We start from the raw sequence: 22,389 nt of genomic DNA, 5'->3' as shown, positions 1-22,389 counted from the left end.
GGGGTAAGGGAGAGCAGAAGAAGCAATTCGCAAAATGGAAAAGGAACAGAATGGACAATGAAAGGCAACTCACATTCCTGAAAAGAGGTTCGACATGGTAGGAGGAGGTACCGCGGTGAGGGGGAATCGGAGGGGGTTATAAAGTTGGGTCGACCGGCGCACCTCCTGGGAAGACTTAAGAGGCTGGGACTATCGAGTTTCAGCTCTGCTGATTCGAGTTCAGTCCGTTTGATAATCGAAAATGATCGGATATCGAGCAAGGAGAGAGGGTTAAGCTGAAAAGGGGCGATTGAAGGTGAGCTTCTTCAGACTACGTTCGCTCCTGCATCCACGAGGAGTAGCGGCATAAGAAGCGCTAGACTCGAAGTGTCACATTAAGCGAGTGCACGGGCCCGATCCCCACAGCAATTGGGTCCGAATGGTCTTGCTCCATCGCCATTGGGCTCACGCTAGAGGCGTTGGAAGGGACGTTTCTCAGCCTCGTGTGGCGCATAAGAGGTTGGGGAGGTGAGCCCTGAGAAAGCAGTCGCACAACTTGTACTCTGCAATTTCCTCAATAATAGGAGAAACAAGACGAGTTGGAGATCTTACAAATTACCTCCACTGAGTCCCCTGAACAAGGTCCACTGTAGCTGGAGCATGTGCCGAAGTCCCCGCTCGGCAGTTTTACACGTACAAAGTGGCTTCAAGCACGTGTGGCGGTGCTTCAGCCTCACTCAGGCTTGAACTGACCTCCAGGTGGGTCAGAAATTGGACAGGGATCTTTCAAGCCTCACGCTGCATCTTCTTCCGCGCGCAAGAGGAAAGAAGCTAGGTCACCTACCTCTGTGTCAACCACACACGCTCAATTGGCCGCCAAATTTCCAATACCGAACACACTACATCGCCTATCGCACGAATCAACGCCATCATGTCGGATTCCGAAGAATTGAACGAGCTTCCCGAGGATGAGGAGGAGGACCTCTTCGGCGACGAGCCAGCAGACGATCTTCAGGAAGACAGAAGTCGCGCCGGTAGCGTACGCGAAGACGCATCCGACCGTGATGAGGGTGATGGCTACGGTAGAGATGACGAGGCCCCTTTGCCGACCGATTATGAGACAAAGGTCATCGAGGCCGTTGAAATGCAACGTCATCGCACTCCCAAGTCGAAAGACCAGAGAGTAAGTCACGGGAAGTTCGATGCACCTAACGTGCCCTAACAATTCCCAGTTACGGTCTCTACGCGTCCCCAAGTTCATGAAGATCATTCCCACGATCTACGATCCCGAGACTTTCGAGCCTACCGAGCACGATATTGAAAACGCGAAAGCCGACGTACCCAAGGCCGACATCCGCGTTCGACGACAAGGAAACAAGCTGCAGAGCAACACCATGATTCACAGATGGAGCGACGGTTCTGTGACTATGACGGTCGGAGACGAACATTTTGAAGTCTCTACCAAGGCACTAGCCCCCGGACCTAACGAACCATACTCTGAGCTTCAGGATGGACACTACTATGCTGCTGCGGCGGAGTTGACCAGCAACTTCCTCATGTTTGTTGGGCATGTCACCGATCAATACATTGTACGGCCCGGAAAGGAAGTGGCGGACGATGCGCTCGCTGCACTCGCCGAGCGCATGGCGTCGATATCGCAAAAGCCTCAGGAGAAGGACATGATCATCAACACCATTCAGGATCCCGAGCTGCGCAAGAGGCAAGCGGAGCAGGCTGAGAAAGAGCGCATGAAGATGCAAAGACGTCGCGAGACTCAGACCGCACGTATGGATGCTACCCGCGGCGGATTCGGTCGCAGTGGAGGCCTCTCCATTGGCGACCTTGAGGGTGGACGACGTGGCGGTGGTTCGCGCAAGAGAGGCATGCCTGGCGCGCCGAAGCAAAAAAGAAGACGTCCCGAGTATGACTCTGACGATGATCTGCCTTCTGGCGCCCGCAGAGAAGACGAATACGACATGGAGGACGACTTCATCGTGGCTAGTGATGACGAGGTCAGCGAGGTTGAACATGACGATGACGATGAGGAGCTCCTTGACGAGGCACCACGATCCAAGAAGCGTCGGGTTTCGGATGACGAAGACGCTGATGGAGATGATGATGACAACATGGAGCCAAGTGGCAGAGGAAGGCGCCGTCACGTTGTCGACGATGACGATTCGGAGTGAGGCGTTGAGAACGAGAAAATATGCTTGACTGCAGATTCAGGCTCGGTGGAGAGGATCAAAGTTTGTACTATACCACGGCATTTTCCTCTATGCAAGCTGCGCGCCGAGAGCGGCGACTACTATTACTACATCCAAATTTATACTTGCCGTGCGGAAGATGATCGTTTTCAATGTGTCTCGATATCCCGAATGAACCTAATCAGTACATGAGAGTCGCTTCGTGACAATTGTCCTCCGAGTGTTGGCTGTACTGAGACTTGCGCGAACAAGTGGCACGACACGTGCAGCGTTTGAGCTAAATCTTTGTCATGGCTCTCAGACCGGACCGTTGGTAGCCAATTTGACTTTGTTGGGAGCTGCGCAAGTGGCACATCCGTCATTTACTGTGGCTCAATGATTTAGCGGACTCTACAGCCTGCAACCTGCTCTGATAGGATTTTTTTTTTCTCGAAAATGTGAACATCTCTCGGTGCTCACCCGAAATACAATTACCTCGGGCGGATGACGTGAAGGGCCGTGGAGCATGCCCAGCTCCCTTGCACTGCCAAATTGCAAGCCATTATCACATGTCGAAGCTCTCCGCCAGGGATGAGGCATTGGGGTACTGGGGCGGGCGGCACGCATACCTAGCCAAGGAGCTGACAGAGCTTGCCTGCCCACCCCCAGCTTTATGTACAGCAGCTCGGGAAGCAGCGGCAGCGCAGGTGTGTGGGGTACCTTTGGGGTCTCGTGGTCAACATGAACCATGACATTATCCCACAGTTACACTGGGCAAATACAGCAACCACTCACTGTGGAGGAGATAATCCTGGGGGGATGAGGGGAAGGAAGCTGCTGCAGCCTGCCCCAGATCATCCGGCAGCACCAAAAGGGAAACATTGCAAATGGAAGTTGCTGTGGGAATTCGGCGGCAGATCCGGACCCTGCCTGCTACCTTGCCCTCCGTGCAGCAGGCCGCAAAACATAAGAGAGGTAATGTCCGTAACCCTTTTATTGCCGTGGGCCGAGCCAAACCACAGACACCTGTGACCTACGTGCCTACCTACCTTACCTATCCGCACCGAAACCTCACAGCTGTCTGGCTGTCATCGGCACGGTGGTTCGGGTCGAGTCAACAAGTACCTTTCCTTCTCCAATTTGGCATAGAACGAACTCACGGGCTTCGAGTCAACTCATCGTCCCTCCTCTCCCGCAGCCGCCGGGCCGTTCGAAGACACGATTCTACCTTACTCTCGCATCCCTCTCCCTCTCCATCTTAGCGTCCACCATCCGCTCGCCCGCTCGTTCGTTCGACCGCACGCGCGCTTCTTCTTCTACCACTTGGTACTACTACGGCCCTTGGATCTCGATCAATCTTGTCAGAATCTGCGAAAGCTCACCCGCAACACCCAGGCTCGACGTCGCAAACTCACCGTCCTTCTCTCACTCTCTCTTTATCTCTGTATATCTATCCTTCTGCTTGATCTACAACCCATCCTCCCAACCTGTCTTACCCGTCCAGCCCTCTCCCTAGGAACTGGAATGCAAGCACCATCCTGATCAGAGACACGACGCTCGCCTCACGCCACCCGCCCATAATGCCATAATTGCCATGAACACCCAATATCACTCGTCACTATCCTCATCAGCATTGCTTCCCCCCGCCAGCTTGGGATCCTGCATGGTCTTCACCACCACAGTCGCCGTCGCGCAACCATGGGAGTAGTCGTTGCGCTCTGGCAAGTGGCCGTAGATGTGACGCAATTCTGGCAACGGGTACGTATGGTCTTGTAGTTCTCCCCAGGGTATCCGTTGCACTTGCTCTGCTCGTTTGACACGAGCTTGTTCGCAACGGATACCTTAGCTTGATTAGCATGTGCTGCGGCTGACCTCGAATGCGCCCATCAACAGAAACTCCGCGATTGGTACACACGCAAGACCCCCATCGAACTATGGCTCGAACTACTTCGCCATGCCGAAGCCTTCGAAGACTGGGAAGAGGCGGCCCTGCATCTAGATAACCTGCTTGGACTGGACTTGTGGTGAGAAAAGACCCCCATCCAAATCGTGTTAGTGTCTCACAAACACATGCTAAAAGGCTTTATCAACAGGAGGAATAATCCAACGTCCAAGTACTACGATTACCGCCTAATCAACGAGCGCCTCAACTCCCTCATCACCGCGAGAGAAGATGGGAACCTGAACCAACTGGTCAACCTCCTTCGTTCCGGCCTGATTCGCAACTTGGGCAACATCACTGCCCCGACGCTTTACAACCGGTCCTTCGCTGGCACCAAGTATCTAATAGAGGAATACATTACGCAGATTGCTGAAGCGGTCGAGGATATCACCCACTTGCCGACGACGCCTGGGTCTGATCCTTATGGAGCACCTGTCGGACTGACAAACCAGATGAAGCTGGATTTTATCCATGATACAAGGCAGGCTTTCGGTAGGAGTACGCTCGTCCTGCAAGGCGGTGCCATATTCGGAGTATGTCATCTTGGTGTCGTGAAGGCGTTATTTCTTCGAGGTCTCCTGCCGCGGATCATCACCGGAACCGCGACGGGCGCTCTCATTGCCGCATTGGTGGCCATTCACACCGAAGAGGAGCTCCCCAACGTCCTCAAGGGAGAGGGTATCGACCTGTCTGCTTTTTCTGGGAAATCCAAGTCTGAAAAGGGCCCACAAAAGGAGCAGTCCTACGCAACGAGATGGAATACTCTTTTGCGGAGGCTAAAGAGATTCACTCGAGAAGGCTATTTCCTTGACGTCAAAGTGCTAGAGGACTGCGTGCGAGCCAACGTGGGTGACCTAACTTTCGAGGAAGCGTATAATCGGAGCAAGAGGGTGTTGAATATCACCGTTGCAACCGCCGATCAAGGCGGTGTTCCAACGCTGCTCAACTACCTGACAGCACCCAACGTGGTGAGTACTTATTCTGTTCTTCAAAAGGAAGCGGCAGCATACTGACATATACAAGCTTATCTGGACTGCCGCGGTCGCCTCGAATGCTTCCACTGCAACATTGTATGGTCACCGGGAAACCACGGTTCTCTGCAAAGATGCCCATGGCAACATCGTACCATGGGCACCCGCAAACACAATCGACTTCCACCACTGGACTCACGTATCTTATTCGGACCGCGAGTCACCCCTTTTGAGGATTGCCGAGCTGTTCAACGTAAACCACTTCATCGTCAGCCAGGCTCGGCCTTACCTTATTCCGTTCTTGCAGAGCGATATGCATGGCCCATCCCTCATGGAGACGCGTAATAGCACAACGTCCATTACAGCATTCCTAGCTCGTATGGTTGGGCTAGAGCTCAGGCACCGGCTGCGCCAGCTGGACACGTTACGCCTCCTTCCAGCAGGCATCCGGCGCTTCCTCGTCGACGAACAAGTGCCAGGCGCGTCCATGACGTTAGTCCCAGAAGTGACCGCTGGCGACTTTGTGCGCCTGCTCGAGACGCCGACTAGAGAAACGCTGGACTATTGGATATCGAGAGGGGAGCGGAGCGTGTGGCCTGCCGTTGCCGCGCTTCGCATCCGTTGCGCGGTTGAAAACGAGCTAGATAGGTCCTATCAAACCGTCCGAAGGTTGAAGGCGGGCGGGCTCAGGAGAAAGGGCTCAACGGCGGCGGCGGCATCGATGGACAATAATAGCAAGGAACGGAGAGCTAGCAGTCTCGGGGCCGCACATTGACAGCGTCGCCCGCAGGCAGAGTGTGGATCGCGGCTGGTCACAGGAAATGACAAGGGGGCTACAGCTACGATTTGAATAATCCGATATGATCCTGGAGCATGCAACGCCCACGTTGAGTGAAGACGCACGCAAGCTTACCCTCTCTGCGCAAGGCGTTTTGCAGTTGGGGGCGGGCTTATGTACAGATACAAGCATGTTCTGGTTGGCCGTGGTGGGGCGGACGTGCAAGCTTCGACAAACGATACGGTGTTGTCGAGGGCATGCGGAATGCGCATCGGTAGTGATCGAGGGCAAGATGTTCTCGAAGCTTGCCTCTTTGGGCTGTCGGTCAGACGTCGGAGGTGGGCGCCGCAAGGTGTAGGAGACGCAGGAGGTTCAGCTCGGCCGGGATGAGGGGAGGAGCGATAGGTGTTCATAGCTTTGTATGACGAAGAGACGCGTCCAGTGACGAGTCTGATGACCCAGATTCACGAGAGCCTTTTTTTTCTTGTTGCTATATCCATACCCTAACTACATGATGCCAAATCTGGAGACCGACGGGTGTGCACCTGATGAACCTACATGAAAAAGCAACAAGCATGAGCAGGGAGCGGGACCGTGAACGCCTTGCCGCGCGCCCTCGCCATGCAGGTGTTTGCATGCTCGTTTATCCCTCATCAGAGTCGCAGTTGTCCCCCTTGGACGCTTGTGAGCCTTGCCAATGGTCCGGATGGCTAGGCGGAGGTTCCCCGTACAAGTCGTCATGCATGCCACGGCCACACACCATAGGGTCAGCAAGCAGATACAGGTACGAGAGCGTGAGCAATTGGGATCAAGGGGTGGCAGGATGGCCAGTGAAGGAGGAAGTAAGTGACAGCCTGCTGCATGTCTTGGGCGGGCCCTGGCCGGCAAGGGTCCGGCGCAGAAGAGACCGGCACGCTAGAAGTCTTCTCGAAGGTCGTGGATGGGGCACATGAAAACCAACGCTAGGATTGGTGGCAGGGCTGGCGGCGATGGGCAGTAGTAACAGATTCGGGGATCCTAACGTTCTTGGCGCCGTTTTCCCTGGATGAATCGGCACCACAGCTCTCGAGACAGGCAGCAAGGATATGAAAATATTTCGCGCAGAGGTCACAGGAACGCAGATAGTGCGTGGACCTCCTCCTTCTCGAGCAGGGCGTTGGCTCTTCGCAGGGGGCTGGTTGGTGGTTGACGATCGACGTTCCTCAACCCTCATGCCGCCGTGGCTATCGTTGCATGCCAAGGAGTTCGGGGAAGTATTCCGGGCTGCTTGAAAGCATATCGAATTCAAGGGGCCGGGTCAGACACGTTGCCCCGTCTCTGGAGGCGTCACTTTGAGAGCAGCTGGACAAGCCGACAAGGTGGTCGCCCAAACGCCAAATACAGTGTTGCAACGTATAGGACTCCCTCAGGAGTCCTGCATGTGTCCTGCTTTACAAATCGCTAAACGGGACAGAATCCAGGACTCGCGCCCGAGAATTGTGGCTCGGCGTCTCAAAGCTGCCGTTCGGTGCTGCCCGGCCTCTTTGCCGTCATGTGAGAAGGGGCACCTCGAAGATCTCTTTCCTGTAGCGGCCGGCGATGGGCCCCGTGCTTCTCTCGGGGGCTCCTGTTTACTCAACAATACTCCCTTGGGCCTTGGGTGCTATTGTGCATATAGCAGACTGATATAGCCTGGCTTTTCGTGTGGTTCGTGGTGTGTAAGCTTGCATGCTCTTCCTGCACCGGTCCTGCTCCCCATAGGCACGCTGCCGGCAAGACCGACTGCGGGGAACGGGGGAAATATTCAGCACAATGGTTGGCTGCCCGGATACTGCTGATACAGGCCGGCGCAAACGTCTGGCGCTCGGGTTTAGTGTCGTGACGTCGACGGACCTTGTCTCTTTAGAGGTACATCCATCAAAGACAGCTGAAAGGTTGCCATTGTGTGTGCTGGCACTGCTGCTGATGCAATGCAGGACCAGTATGTTGGCAGGATGCTGATCGGAGTCCATGCCCGACGTCGGGCCCTGTGCGGTGACAGCCAGACTGCAAGACATCAGATGGCAGAGCGCCAAGAAATCGGAGCCAGGTGCAGAGTTGAGTCACAGCCCAAGTTCCGACGAAGATAGGTTACTCGGATGGCCTGATAAGTCGTCGCGGGACATGAGAGGTCCTAAATCGGCTGGCTGGCCGCCGGCACGTACCCAAGAGCACCTCAGGGGCAGATTCCGCGCGGAACAAAGATGTCACTGCTTCGCTAAACAGAGTTTCGGTGTCGATCCAATGACGCTGCTGGCCCGAGCATCTGGGGAATCCCAGGCCGCGAGTAACCGCGCCACACCAACAAGCTTAGGCAATGCCGTTACGATCTTGCTCGGTAATCTTGTACTCGTTGAGAGCGAGTGATTGGACCGGGGAGCTCCTATCTGGCCTTGAAGCCGGCGGAAGGTAATGGCGTGCGTGCCTATGTGATTTGAAGATGGAATTGGATAATGGTCCAAACGACAGGCTGTAGGGCAACGTCGTGTGCAATCATGTTGCAGATGGCCGGCGGGCTGTGTGACACAGCGGCGGGAGATTGTCGAAAGGGAACGTATCGATTCGCGCGTCCCTTGCACCGAAAAGTTGATGGTGCCATGCTCGGGACTGGCTTGTGAGTGACCAAAAGGACGGGATGCTCTTGATGTTGTCCGATTTCCTTCCGCATGGGAGGCATGGCTCATCTCTTCGGTGAGAAAGCTTAGCTACATGACCGTCATTTTGACGATCTTTCGAGAGCACATGGCCACTGCGGCGAGATGGTGCAAGCCAATTGACCACTGGTAGCAGACCCAGCGTGGGCAGTGCGCTGCAAAGCATTATTAGTTCAAGGTGGGGGAGGCACATTATGCTTGTTTCCAGGCAAGCCAGGTTGCTTGCGACATCGCCTCGGGATAAATCACCAGCAGCGAGCTGGCGGGGCTTGGCATTGATTCCCGTGAAAGACTCAAGAGGCGTTGAAGACGTTTGTGTAAGAGAGTAGGTATCCGTGTCCGTAGGTATACTTGCACATCGTGTGGCTTGCGTCTAAGCCGGATTCGAGAACAGGGCGGACGGGTTGACAACGGTTCGTTGGGTTTCCCGTTTTGCATCGCTCAGATGGTCCATTGTGATTCTGGACCGCGAGAGCAAGAACCATGTCGAGGTTTGATGTTGACGGCGGCCAGGGATGTCATCTGTCATGTCTCACGACGAGCCCAGTCCCAGCAACTACGCGGGGTAACTCAATGGTCGGTCTCGAAAGAAGCTAGAACGCGACGACAAACATCAACATGTATCTGCTCCGAAAATGCGGGCGTCAAAGCGCGAAAACAAGAGCTGGTATAGATGTTGAGGTACTGTTCTCGGGCTACTAGCCAAATGCGAAAAACGAGGCGAGCAAAAAAGCTCATGAACAGGGTAAGGTAGAAGGAGGAGACAAGTTCAATGTGTCAGAGCAGGTGTTGCGTAAGGTAGACTTGGGATGGCATTGGCATGCGCAGCAATAACGCCATGGCGCCAGCGGTAGCCCAAGCCTGAGGCCAAATTTGACTTCCTTCGAGTCGGGAAACATGCACAGATACGTTTTTTTCTACTTTGCCCGGGGAGGAAATTAGGTAGGCGCATATAGCATGCAGTTGCCAGTACCTCAGTACGCAATTGATGGACGTCAGGTGACAACCCACGCAAATCGAGAAAGACTGGGGCAGTAAGTTGCCAAAAAAGAGGGAAAGAAAAAGTCCGAAGTTTCCAAGTATAGCCGTACCTTACGCTGTTTCTTCAGACGGTACGGATAAGGTAGTTTTGATTCAAAAAGTACCTCACAGCAGTAGACTACCCCACACCTCCCATTGCAGTGCATCAGTCCGACTCCGATCCTCTTCCTCTTCCTCTCCTCCCACCCTACCACTTCCTACCACCCTTCCCAGTCTTCTTGGTTGCTGGGAGGTCCAGCCGCCCCCAACTCCAAACGTTTACTCGTCTAAGGTAACCTAAAGAAATCCCCCGTCAAACTCCCATTCACCTCGCTTCCTCACCCTACCCGGCTTCCACGCCTACATGCCGCTGCAGCATCATGCAGCGAGCTGCACCGTCGGCGCAGCTAAGTGGCGCTGGGATCGATGTACCTGAGATGAGTGACTGAAGGGTCCGAGGGGGAGTAAGAGAGAGAAAAAAAGGGAATGGGGAAAAAAAGGAGGGAAAAGACTGGCCGATTCGTTCTCTCCGTCCATCGACGTCCACACTACCCAAAGCCCGACGGGTCACAACTAACCATCCCCAGTCACCAGTCAGACGCTTTCTGGTATAAATCTCTCTCACTTCGCCCACCAACTTTCCTACCCTTCTCCCGTTCCTTCCCCAGTATAACAAATCAGTTTGTACACCAACTTTGTAACCTATCTTCTTGTTCTTGGACTTCAGTTGCAAGAGATCTTGTCCTCTGCTATCCTGGAAAAACGGACGGCACGCTACTTCTGAGAACGAAAGTAGCGAAAGGCCCTTCTCGTCGCTGGACACTGACCAGTCGAACATCATCACTTCTCTTCTCCTCTTCTCTGCTGTGCCATTTCAGGGCCTATTCCAGTCCCGCCGGACCTGTGGTGAGCAACGCTTGTCTTCTGCACTTGGCCACTTGACAAAGTCTGACGTCGTCTCTGTAACAGTGTCGTTCGGTCCATCCACCACCAGCTTACGTCGCTTGATCGCTGAGCTCATACACACACGACACCTCTCTTCCTCTTCGCCCTTCCCAATATCATCATGATGGCACACCAAGAAGACACCAAGCACTCACATCCCGAGTCCCATAACACCACTCTGCGCCATCCTGCTGTGGGCAACTACTCAGAACATCGTAGCCCGCAGTACAAGGTCTCCAACGAGCCTTCCTCATCCATCGCTGACCGTCGAGTGGCCCGCAATATGTCAGGCTCCGAACCAACATACACCTCGGATGTTGAAGTCGATGGGGGCTTCGACATGATCTCTCATCACGAGGTCACTGCCTCCAGGACTTCCTCGGAGACAACCGGCTCTGAAGACACTGTCCTCAACTCGCTCGCTACTATAGCGATGGCTACAGCCCCAATCGTCCCTGGTTCCGCCTTGACCATGGACAACATGAACCTCCTTGATACGCAGTTACCCCTTGGGAACGTAAGCACCTATCAGTGGCTTTGGGGTCAGCCGTGCCCTGGTGGCTTCGACATCAAGGACAGCTCGTCCAAAGACAGCATGAAGGTCCACATCTCGCACTCGCGTGTGAGCAGAGCTACAGATAGCTTTGAGAACGAGTATGGCATGGCCAACCATTCTTCCGAAGCTTTCATCACTTGCGCCGGTGACTGGGCCGATGTTGCTGCCGGTCCTGCCCCCGCGGCACTTCACTTGGACATCTAGTGTGCTGGTCTGTTCAGCTTTCCTTCTTGTCCGTTACGGCTTGCCAAATACCTTGCATTTTCAGATTCCCTTCCGTTCTCCCCTATCCTCGTGCCATGCCGAGGCCTTGAGGAAGTCGGGGCAATGGAAGAGATGGCAAACGGTCGATCTTGGCTTTACTTCGGTTCCTTCTCTCATTCGCCATCAACATGGCTCGGCACTTCTCTTTGATGATTGAATCTTTGGTCGATGGATGTTGTTCAATGTCGCTCGCTACTTGTTCGTTTAGCGTTTGGTCGATTTGACGTCGGAATTGTTTGGATGAACCACGGTCGTTTTTTCTGGAGGACTTGAGCCGCTCGCCCCTCTTCTTGTACACAGATGCACATTGGGTGTACAATTGGAATGCCAATCATTGATCTACGCTCCCATCCTCGTCATCGTTGCATTATCTCCCGTGACCAAAGTCTCATTAACCTAAACCCCTCCCCACCTACCCAGGTCGTCACCGACCCCAAGATCTTCCCCAGGCCATGGCAGTACCGATGGAGTGTACCCATGCGGGGAAGGCAGCGGACCCGGCTCCAGTGCGGGACGTGGAGAGACGGCGTCGCATCGCATGGGACGAACTGCTCAGTCTCATCTCCCGCAGCACCCACTTTCAACTCGGATCCCCAATTTTCCCCACGGCATTTTCAATTTAGCCTGAACTTCAACCGGGTTGAACCCATTTCTTGCCATTATCCAGCGTTCATCAGGTTCCGCGTTGCCGGATGCCCACATAGCCAACGTTGCAATGGAAATTCCCAATTGGAGAACCATGTCATATTGAGGGGCAGGCGACTTAATGAAAGCACCGAATTCCGTGTTCGAGTACCCTTTATAAAGCTCACGATGGCCCCCTTTTTGATTCGGGCCTAGGAGCAGTGGATCTGGCAGCCAGCACTCGTTTCTCTGTAGCTCACCACGATGATGATCGCCTCCCTCAAGACGGCCTTCGCCGCCTTGCTCTTCCTCTCCCCTCTGGCAGAAGCACGCCCTCAGCATCCTGCGCGAGGAGATGAGAGGGAATGGGTCACCGTCTGGGGAACAATGCCTCAGCTGGTCGAGCCGGCTAACTTACCCCCAGCGCCATTTGTGAGTTTTCTTTCTCCTCGTCCTCACAGCGCAATGGCTTTTATCAGGACCGTCCCCCTAATTCTCCCGCCCAGAACGAGACAGGCCGAGTCTTCCACGACGCGACCCTCCGCCAAACCGTCAAAGTCTCTCTCGCGACCTCGACTCTCCGCCTGCAAATCAGCAACGCCTTTGGCGGCTCAGACCTCCCCATCACGGCCGTAACCATCGCCCGGACGGCGAACAACACAGCCGGCACGAGCGGCGTCGACGCCGACTCCCTCCTAGTCGTCACCTTCTCGGGCAGCGGCGGCTTCGTCGTGCCCAACGGCGCCGTCGTCTTCTCGGATCCGATCGACCTCGCCGTCGAGGCGCAGTCCATCGTCTCCATCACGATCTATCTCGCCGACGGCCAGACGACCAACAGCATCACCGGCCACCCGGGCAGCCGCACCACGTCCTTCCTCAAGAGCGGGAACCACGTCGCGGACCAGGACCTCGCTACCACCGCCGGCAACGCCACCGCGACGACGACGGATCACTGGTACCTCATCAGCGCCCTCGAGGGCTGGCTTCCCAAGGGCGCCTCAGCCGTCGCCATCGTGGGCGACTCCATCAGCGACGGGCGCGGCTCGACGACCAACGCGAACAACCGCTGGCCCGACCGCCTCCTCGCGCGCATGCAGAACGAGTCATCCACCAGCGCCATCGCCATCGTCAACGAGGCCGCGGGCGGCAACCGAGTCCTGGCCGACGGCCTGGGTCCCAACGGTCTAGGCCGCATCGACAGGGACGTCATCGCGCAGTCGGGTATCAAGTACGCCATCGTCTTCATCGGCGTCAACGACATTGGCACCGCGACCAACACCACCGCCGCGCAGGAGGCCGTGGGCGACCGGCTCGTGGCGGCGTATGACCAGATGGTCACGCGGCTTCACCGGTTCGGCATCGCGGTGTTTGGTGCGACCATCACGCCGCTCACGGGCGACGGGCAGCCTTACTCTGACCCGACGAGGGAGGCGGCGCGGCAGAGGGTGAATGAGTGGATTCGGAGCAGCGGGCGGTACGATGCCGTGATTGACTTTGACGCGGTTGTGAGGGACCCCGCGGCGCCGGAGAAGTTGAGGGCCGAGTATGATACGGGGGATCATTTGCATTTGAACCCGGCCGGGTATGAGGCCATGGCTGCTGGGATTGATCTCTCTATTTTTGAGAAGTTCAAGAACGGGGTTTCTGGGATGAATTAGGGGAGGAATATCGTGGTCTGACTGCTCGGTGGTGAGATGAGGTGATGTAAGTGAGTCAGATAGAGACCATATATAAGCGAATCCAAATGTAGAAGCAAAAGTCAGGTTTGCCGAGGAGGATTCGTCAGACGGTTGGCTGTGTACGTGCAACTTGATGATTGGGTCGCATGCGTAATTGGCTGGTGATAAAACACGTACTTGTAGCTTGCCCAAGAGAGGCCTTCCTATCACGGGTAGCAAGGGCTGTAGAATCAGTAAAAAAATATGAGTCTCGGAAGGAGAATCTTCATTCCGAATGCATCCATCAACACCTCCGCCACTAAAGAGTAAATTTCAAATACCCAGCAATCAGTAGAAGGAGTGAAGAAGAAAGGGGGGGGGGGGGGGGGTGGGTAACTGACCATATATCTCACGCCCCTCAGTCGACCCGAACTCTGACTTCATGGAAGCATTTGTTTTAACTTCATCACTCGACCACCTCGCACACAGCTTGACCTGACCACGCCGGCCTAGACGGGCGCTGCGGTGTTGGTGACGGAAAACGAGGTTGGGACGGGTTACATACCTACCATAGGGGTGTCTGTCCAAGTGACGGGAAGGTCAGGGATCAGGTGAGCTGAAGTTTACTGTTGGGGGAAGGAGGTACGAGGATGTGCCTTCTTCTTTTTGTGACAGTCTCTGGGTATGGACAGGTTTCCAACTTTTGGGTAAGTTGGGGGAAACGATCTAGTTCGATTGACCTATGTACCATTTCTACCTTGGGTACACTTTACTATCACTCATAAGTATGAAGTCAACTCACGACCTCCACAGCATGGACAGGACCACCAATTTTGCTAGAGATGCCCCGTCATACCTGAAACGTGGTTTTATCACTCCATATCAAAACAAAGACTCCAGAGACAAGTTGAGTTACAATATTGCATTAATTATCAGAGCGGTTTCCGCAGTTCGAGCTAATTTTCCAATATGTACAAAGAAGATTTAAGATAATAATAAAAGCCGTATTCGATATCAGATATTCATCAAGGGTGCTCTAGACTGCTTCATGCAACCGTTTTGTCACGAACCAATTTTTTGGGTACAAGGACAGTAATTTGTTTACCAGTCGGCCTCCTCAATCTCGAGGATGGCGACACCGGCAACAGTGTTCTCGTCAGAGACCTTGGTGCTGTTGCCGTTAGCGGTGCTGAGAACGCAGTACACCTGGCCAGCGGGACCCTCGGGGAGCTGCTCGACGATGTACTGCAGGAAGACATGGTTAGCACAAAATTCATACATTTAGAGACAGTGTCAGAGAGGCTGGCACTTACGTCGTTGCCGCTGACGGCAACCTCGGCGTAGTAGGTGTCAAGTCCGGAGTAGAAGACAGCGTAAACGGTAGCTCCGGCGGGGACAGTCTGCGCATCGACAGCAGCCTTGTAAGCACCCTCGAACAGAGCGCCGTGGGAGCTGGGCGTGGGGGAGACGGTCAACTTGGGGAAGGCCTTGAAGGGCAGGGCGGGCGTGCCGGGCGCGAAGCCGGTGACGAACTGGGCGGCGAGGGAGTAGACCTGGTTGAAGTCGAGAGGGGTGTCGAAGGGGGTGGGGAAGGGCTTCTGGCGGAGGGCGGCGCGGATGTAGGAGGAGTGGCGGGCCTCGACGGTCAGGATGGAGCCGGCGACGGGGACGTAGGTCTTGTCTGCGATGACGGCGGCGGCGCCGAGGTAGGCGGACACGCCGACGCCCTCGAGGACGGAGGCGAGGGCGAGGAAGGAGTCGGCGTCGTCGACGGGGAAGTCAAAGGTAGGCTCGGGGATGGCGGAGGTGCCGAGGGCACCCTTGAGGAAGTCGACGTGGGTCTGGTGTTTTGGGGAGGATTGTTAGTTTGGGGGTGGTTATGGCCAGCGTTCCAAGTCGACGGGGGTTTTTGGTTTAGGGACTACCCTTTTGGGTGTTGTGTAGTGTGTTAGGGATGGAGCCTTACCTTCTCGTCCTCGTAGATGGTCTTGAGGTTCTTGTAGAACTTCTCGCCGACCTCACCGGCGTACTTGCAGAAGTCGGCCTCGGTGTAGTTCTTCAAGCCCTCCTCGTAGAACTTGCGCTCGAGGTACTCGAGGGTAAGAGCATAGCTATCAAACCTTTGTTAGATCTGGATTCAAAACTTGGTACTCCTGTGACTTACTTCAAGATGGTGATATCACCACCGGGGAGGGGGTCGTAGTTGGCCTTCTTCTCGAGGGGAGCGCCCAGGACGGAGGCGGCGGACGCGGCCGCGAGGATGATGGATGAGGTACGCATTGTGATAGGACTGTATTAGATTGAGATTGTAGGAGGGGTATTGAGTGATTATGTGCTTATGTATAATAGATTCACGAGAAAGGGTTGGTTAGTTTTGGTAAGGAAGGACTGTTGGTGAGATGGTTGTATCTACTGTGGCTTCTTCCTTCATCTCTCTTACATCGCCCGCCCTGCTGCCGTCTTATATATCAGATACCCCTAAATGATCACCCCATCTTGTCAACAACATGACGCCTTGTGATGAGACTCTTTTGCAACGAGATTACTCAGAGACAAACCGGCTTCCCGCAAGAATATGCTTACTGCACTCTAAATCCCGCTCCCTCGGATGGGCCATTTCCCATGGAGCTATTGGAAAGGATAAACTGGAACGAATGCGCGCTAGCCCGTGGTAGCACCTCGGAAGATCACAAACATTCCCCAGAAGGAGATGATGATCTCGTCATGGAAGAGAAGAAGTGCGGCAAAGGCCTGTGAACTCTTTTGCAGGCGGGCACCAGCAGCAGCCTTGTCGTGGCTGTGAGGTGGGATACCCGGAAGGCCCAACAATCGACTGTAATTGACTTGCGAAGAACAGCTCAGTGTTAGTCCAGCCCGGCTGCATTTGATCTTAGCGCGCTGAGAGGAAGGACTTCTCGCTAGGTAGAGAAAGGCCTGGGTTGGTCGAATTGCAGCGAGAAGGATTCCAAACCACGTGAGGAATGAATAGCAAAGACCTCAATGGCATGTTTTGACGCGCTGGACATTGGCACTTGCGATCTGATAGTCTTGGCCTGTCTCGGCCCAAGACAGTCGACAGGAGCCGAACGTTAGCTCGGTGGCTCTCCTCGTTCCCGAGCTGCAAGCACGCCCGGATGGCGAGCATTCCGGGACTGGTACCTAGGGTGCGGGGGAAAATATGGCCCGCAATATGCTTATTGCTTGTTAGTCCACGACTCCACGCTGGGTCAAATCTCAATAAGGCCCGCGGAGAAGGTGTGATGAGACCAAGGGAATGGGGCTACGATCGACACTATTTTTCCGAAAAGAAAATAAGCTTGTATTCCTTCAGCTTGATTGCGAAAGCGACAACACAGAACTCTCGGCACAACGGCTTGCCGTCCTGCTAGACCCTACATCTCGAGGGCGAACACAATCGGTAATACTACAGGTTGGCTTTCATGTCCCCACCGTACCGAACCTGCCGAAGGATGGAAAGTTTGAGCTCGGAGAGACTCTTGAAGCCGGAGAGTCCCATTGTCAAGTCCAGATCAGCAAGCAGCCCAGCAATGACAGCCTTCGCGCCCTCTTTACCCGCAATGCCCAGGCCATAGATGGCAGGTCTGCCAACGAAGACGGCCTTAGCCCCCAGAGCGATCGCCTTGACAATGTCCGCCCCAGTTCGGATCCCGGAATCGAACATAACCGTGAGCTTGTCGCCCACGGCTTCAACAATCTCCGGGAGCACCTCGAGCGAGGCGACCCCGCCGTCGAGCTGTCGGCCGCCGTGGTTACTGACGATGATGCCCGACATGCCGTGCTCCACGGCGAGCTTGGCGTCCTCGACGCTCAGCACGCCCTTAAGAACGATGGGCCCGTCCCAGTTCTTCTTCAGGAGCGCCAGATCCTTCCAAGAATGGTGATCGCCGGGGAAGGCCTGGCTGATCCAGTACCGCGAGGCGCTGATGATGTTGTCCTCTACCTGGTCGCCGTCGTTCTGCTCGGAAAACTTCTTGCGGAAGACGGGATCGCTGAAGCCGACCGAGTTGCCCGTACCTGTGATGAAGGGCAGATATGCCTGGTCGAGATCGGCCGGCCGCCAAGCCAAAGTCACGGTGTCGAGAGTCACGACGAGGACCTTGTACCCGTTGGCCCTGGCGCGTCTGAGAATCGACCCCGTAATGTCATCATCCATGGGCCAGTATAACTGGAACCAGCGGTGCTGGTCGCCACAAACTTTGGCGACCTCCTCAATGGTCGAGGTCGCCGCCGTGCTTAACGTGTACGGCACTTGCAACTCGGCGCAGGCGGCTGCCAGACCCGTCTCCTTGTCCTCATGGAAGATGCTCTGAACCCCGATAGGGGCCATCAAAAGGGGAGACTCTAAGCTGTTGTCTTAGAGCAATGTCTCATTTCAAAATTGGGTTGGCATCCGCAACGTACCATAAGTCACGCCAAATAACTCTGTTCTCAAATCCCGAGGATTGCTAGGTCTCAGGAAGCGAGGCACAATCTTCCACTGGCGAAAGGCTAGACGGTTCGCGTCCATAGTCGATAGCTCGCCAGCGCCTCCGAAGACGTAGTTGAAGGACTCTGGGCCCATGGCCTTCTTGGCCTGGGCCTGTAGGCCGTTGGGATCCGTCGTTACGATTGGCAATTGGCCTGCCATAATGCCGTTTTGATAGATGCTGACGGCGTAGGCCGAGTAAGGGGTCCGTTCATCGCCATCGCCTGAGTCTGCCATTGTGAGAAGGGAAGGGCTCGTAAAGATTTAAAAGAAATCTAGAAAATCTGTTTAGATATTATAGACAGTGTCCGTCGCGGTAAAATTGTAATTGTATTCTCATTGACAGTCGTGTATCGTATTATCTCAACAACTCTAGAGATGAACTTGGGGAGATCGAGGGATTGCGGGGGTGGCATTGGCGTCTTGAAATACTCGGAAGAGTGTCAGATCCGTAAGCTCCCCGGCTGGGAGCCTCGGCACGAAGCTCCCATGTTACTCGTCATGGTAACAATAGGAAGTGAGCGTTGTCCGTTGGGGCGTTCATGTAATCGGCAACACGGCAGCTGCAAAGCAACCACCAAACTAATCGTCTCAAGATCACCAAATAGAATTATCTGCAAGCAATTTAGAGGCAGATGAACAGTATTCCTGGTCTCTAAGAATATAGATGTCGGTCAGAAAGCAGCTGTGTACGAAAGGTAATGAGAATGACAGGAGCAACTAGATAGAAAGATACTACGGCAGACTACAAGAGGCACTCCGCTAAAACCGTTCTTTTTAATAAACCTACGGCCACCGTAAATTTTAAGTATTAATAGCGCGACTTTTTTATATATATAAATAAATATTATAATAAATCCCGTATATTATTATAAGGAATTACTTATAACTATAAGTAGTAGTAATTACGTAAGGGCAGTTATACTACTTAGTAAAAATAAAGTAGCTAGGGGGTATATCCTCCCTACTAATTTTTATTATTAATTAATTTCCCTTTCCTCTTAACTAACCTAATATTCTTTAAATAAAGTAAGTAATCCGCCTACGCCCCTATAGTTACTTATTAATAACTATATTTTACCTTATTATATTTTATACCCTTTTCTATTTTATTTTTATTATTATTACCTAATTATATACGTAATTATAAATATAATATTCGCAATTTACTAATTAGAAATATTAATTAAGTATAATTAGGCAATTTTATATATAATTACTAGTATAATTTTTACTAATTAGTAATTATACTTCTTCTTAAGCTAATATACGCGCAATTATAAATATAATTACGCGTATATACCTATTTATAATTTAATTCTTTTTATTTACTTTTTTCTTTAATATTAACTATTTACGTATATATATTAATAATTTCGTATAAGATACTCCCTTTTTTAATAATCGTATATACTATATAATACTTATAATAAGTACTTAATATAGCGTTCTGGCTTATATTAAGGGTATATAGCTCTTAATAATCCTTATATACTAACTTACGTAGTACCTTAACGACCTTATATTTTATAAAATAACCTCTTACCTCTTTATTAATATATATACTTCTATATAATAGCTTTTTTATTATACAAATTCTTATATTATTTATAAGCTCTTTATTTTCTTTTTTAAAAACTTTTTATTAAATCTATAACCTTAGTATTATATAGGTTAGTATATACTACCCTATACTATTTAATATTACTATACTAACTCGTATAATTTAGCCCCAGTATTAAATTAAGCTTAACCCTAAGATTATTAAGAATAGCCGTTATATACCCTTAGATATTACTATAACTCGTACTTAAGCTACCGATACTATTTAAATAACTATATATAATAATACTAAGACTAGTACCGAGTTATATATTTATTATAAGGCTAATAAAAGTATTTTTATTAATTACGTTACTTTTATAAATAAGGGCTACTTTAGTTATAACTATATATTTATTATATATAAGTATATACTTATTATGCCTCTTATTATTACTTATATATTACCTTATACTACTTTATATTTATTTATAATTTACTAACGGTTTATATTAGCTCGTGATACGCTTATTAAGGTCGTTAAGTATAGTTATAATTATAAAAGTTATAATAAAGTCCGTATTAACGCTCTATTTAAATCTCTAAGTATTATCCTTATTATATACCTCTATATAATAATAAAAGCCCTTAAATAAGTAGCTAAGTAAGCTAAAAATAACGAAGAGGGTATATATAATAATATATAAAATTATAAAGAGTATTACTAACTTATATAAACTCTAAGTAAGGAGTAATTAATTCGATATTCTTATATAGTATAGTATAGGAGTTTATATAAGTATATATTAGGATATAGTACGGTTAGGCTTAATACCTAGGTAATAAGGCCCTTACGGAGTCGTAGGGTACTTATTAATTATAAGCTAGAGTATATACGCCTAGTTTAGTTTATAAAAAGCTATAATTAACTATATAAAGGCTCTTCTTAAAGTTTAACGTTTTTAATAAAATTATAGAACTTTTATTTATTATATATTATTATTATATACTTTTCTATCCTTTTTAATATTATAGATCCTTATAAATATCTATATTTTTATATATATACTTATAAAACCTTATAAATAAAAGGATATCCCTATATATTACTATAATTATATATAAATATTTACCCCTTATTTAAAATTTCTTTTTTAGTTTTTTATTTTATATATTACTATTTTCTTAGAATAGTACGACTACGTATTAATCTTTTACTATATCGAACGATAATTATTATAAAGTTAAAGAGTAATTAAACTTATAATATAATTATTATATATATTTTTATCCCCCCGACGGAGCAATCCGCCGGGGCCGTACCGTGTATTACGTATTAAGGAAAACTGGGTATATTACGCTCTATACCTAACTACTAATTAAAATAGTAGTTAACCGACTCGACCGTTATCTTCCTTTTATCAACAGCTCCTAACCTTTTGCCGCATAAAGTCCTCCTAAGTTCTAGCCGCTTATAGGGCGAGCTTTACCCACTCTAACGCACACAGGACCTCCTAGTACTAGCCCGCGTAAGTAGCTAGGTCTAGTATAATCTGTTCTTTTATATAAGTATTATTATTACCCGGGGGGTCCTATAGGAGCTATCTAAGGCGCCGGCTTATTACCCTAACTTTATATACCTCCGGCCCGTTTATTATAGTTATTATAGCTAGGCTAGCGTTAATATACTAAATCTTAATATCCGTACTAGCCCGGCTATTTATAATACTTATAATATTACCTAGCCGAATTCCGTACTATTAAAAGGTACTTCGCTACTTCTTAGGCGTACTTACGTTAGCTACGATAGCTATAGCGTCGAGCTAGCTAAAGAGGGCGCCCAGCCCGAGAGGGGCAGACTTATCGACGGGCATCTTTAGGTTCTTATCGAAGTAGTATTTTAACTAGCTAACCTCTTAACTAGTTATTTAACTAGCTATCTAAGTAGTAGTTTATATATTAATAAGTTTATTTAGTAAATTTGTTTAGTAAATTTATTTAGTAAATTTATTTAGTAGATTTGTTTAGTTTAAATAGAGAGTAGCTTTGGGCGATATTAGAAGCGATAAAGATAGAAAAAATCTTTACGAGCTCTAAAAAGTAGTAGATATTAGCCTATTTAGCCCTTTCTTTAGAAACCTCTACGTCGCTATTAAAGTTTAGAACCTCTATGGTTAAGGGCCGCCTCTAATTATTACGGCCGACTATAGCGGCCGATTATTACGGCTAATTATTATAGCTAACCTTTGTTATTAACCTTTCTGGCCGGCGCTGCCGCGGTAGCTTACCTATCCTAAATTAAATAGCGGTTTTTATATTAAAATTACTATATTACGTTAAGCACGTGCTTAGGATATATTGCGCGTATTATATAGTTAAAAAGTATACTATATCGTATAATTTCCCTTAAAAGCGTAATCCCGTTAAGGTCGATCTTTTGTACCTATAAAGCCGGAAAAAAAACCACTATATATATATTTTTATAGTTTTTAATATTAGAATTATAAAGCGAACTTTTAAATATTAACTTATAAAATAGGACTTATAATAAGAAGAGCGTACGGTCTTTTTTAAGGATCTATTAATTCGTATTTAAGAATTATTTTTTTAATAATACTTAAATAATAAAGATATCCTTTTTTAACTCTAATTTAAAAGATTTATAATTATAGTTATAGGATTATTAATACTTTATTAATAAAATTAGTTTTAATAACAATAAATACTAAAATAGTTTATAATTATATAATAACGATTAAAAAAGTTCTT

At 50.2% G+C, this 22,389-nt stretch overlaps 6 protein-coding genes across 6 annotated transcripts; 4 read left to right on the top strand and 2 right to left on the bottom strand.

Moving 5' to 3' along the window:
* Window positions 1–418: 418 nt before the first annotated feature.
* Window positions 419–5,850, top strand: CLUP02_05755 (patatin-like phospholipase; the record flags this gene model as incomplete). The annotated part of the gene is made up of 16 exons (XM_049284761.1): window positions 419–507; window positions 622–742; window positions 815–1,162; window positions 1,212–2,161; window positions 2,206–2,225; window positions 2,369–2,529; window positions 2,600–2,766; window positions 2,832–2,869; window positions 2,928–2,958; window positions 3,016–3,270; window positions 3,333–3,651; window positions 3,709–3,776; window positions 3,845–3,920; window positions 4,056–4,186; window positions 4,256–5,072; window positions 5,128–5,850. The coding sequence occupies 16 exons, from the start codon at window positions 419–421 to the stop codon at window positions 5,848–5,850; spliced, it is 4,314 nt and encodes a 1,437-aa protein (XP_049141904.1).
* A 3,293-nt stretch (window positions 5,851–9,143) lies between these two features.
* Window positions 9,144–9,981, top strand: CLUP02_05754 (uncharacterized protein; the record flags this gene model as incomplete). The annotated part of the gene is made up of 6 exons (XM_049284760.1): window positions 9,144–9,206; window positions 9,270–9,311; window positions 9,380–9,412; window positions 9,547–9,559; window positions 9,708–9,798; window positions 9,849–9,981. The coding sequence occupies 6 exons, from the start codon at window positions 9,144–9,146 to the stop codon at window positions 9,979–9,981; spliced, it is 375 nt and encodes a 124-aa protein (XP_049141903.1).
* A 630-nt stretch (window positions 9,982–10,611) lies between these two features.
* CLUP02_05753 (uncharacterized protein) lies at window positions 10,612–11,250 on the top strand (the record flags this gene model as incomplete). Its single annotated transcript, XM_049284759.1, has 1 exon — window positions 10,612–11,250. The coding sequence occupies one exon, from the start codon at window positions 10,612–10,614 to the stop codon at window positions 11,248–11,250; it is 639 nt and encodes a 212-aa protein (XP_049141902.1).
* Window positions 11,251–12,198: 948 nt separating this feature from the next.
* Window positions 12,199–13,592, top strand: CLUP02_05752 (GDSL-like Lipase/Acylhydrolase; the record flags this gene model as incomplete). The annotated part of the gene is made up of 2 exons (XM_049284758.1): window positions 12,199–12,366; window positions 12,441–13,592. 2 exons carry the CDS (start codon window positions 12,199–12,201, stop codon window positions 13,590–13,592), a joined length of 1,320 nt encoding a protein of 439 aa, XP_049141901.1.
* Window positions 13,593–14,693: 1,101 nt separating this feature from the next.
* Window positions 14,694–15,872, bottom strand: CLUP02_05751 (uncharacterized protein; the record flags this gene model as incomplete). Its single annotated transcript, XM_049284757.1, has 4 exons — window positions 14,694–14,837; window positions 14,906–15,433; window positions 15,559–15,703; window positions 15,757–15,872. The coding sequence occupies 4 exons, from the start codon at window positions 15,870–15,872 to the stop codon at window positions 14,694–14,696; spliced, it is 933 nt and encodes a 310-aa protein (XP_049141900.1).
* Window positions 15,873–17,016: 1,144 nt separating this feature from the next.
* On the bottom strand, window positions 17,017–18,494 carry CLUP02_05750 (FMN-dependent dehydrogenase; the record flags this gene model as incomplete). The annotated part of the gene is made up of 3 exons (XM_049284756.1): window positions 17,017–17,954; window positions 18,015–18,331; window positions 18,463–18,494. The coding sequence occupies 3 exons, from the start codon at window positions 18,492–18,494 to the stop codon at window positions 17,017–17,019; spliced, it is 1,287 nt and encodes a 428-aa protein (XP_049141899.1).
* Between the last annotated feature and the right edge of the window lie 3,895 nt (window positions 18,495–22,389).

Source organism: Colletotrichum lupini, chromosome 3 (genome assembly GCF_023278565.1).
Source record: "Colletotrichum lupini chromosome 3, complete sequence".
Classification (NCBI taxonomy): Eukaryota; Fungi; Ascomycota; class Sordariomycetes; order Glomerellales; family Glomerellaceae; genus Colletotrichum; species Colletotrichum lupini.
Note: the sequence above shows the minus strand (reverse complement) of the source record. Positions and strands in the feature narration are given on the sequence as shown.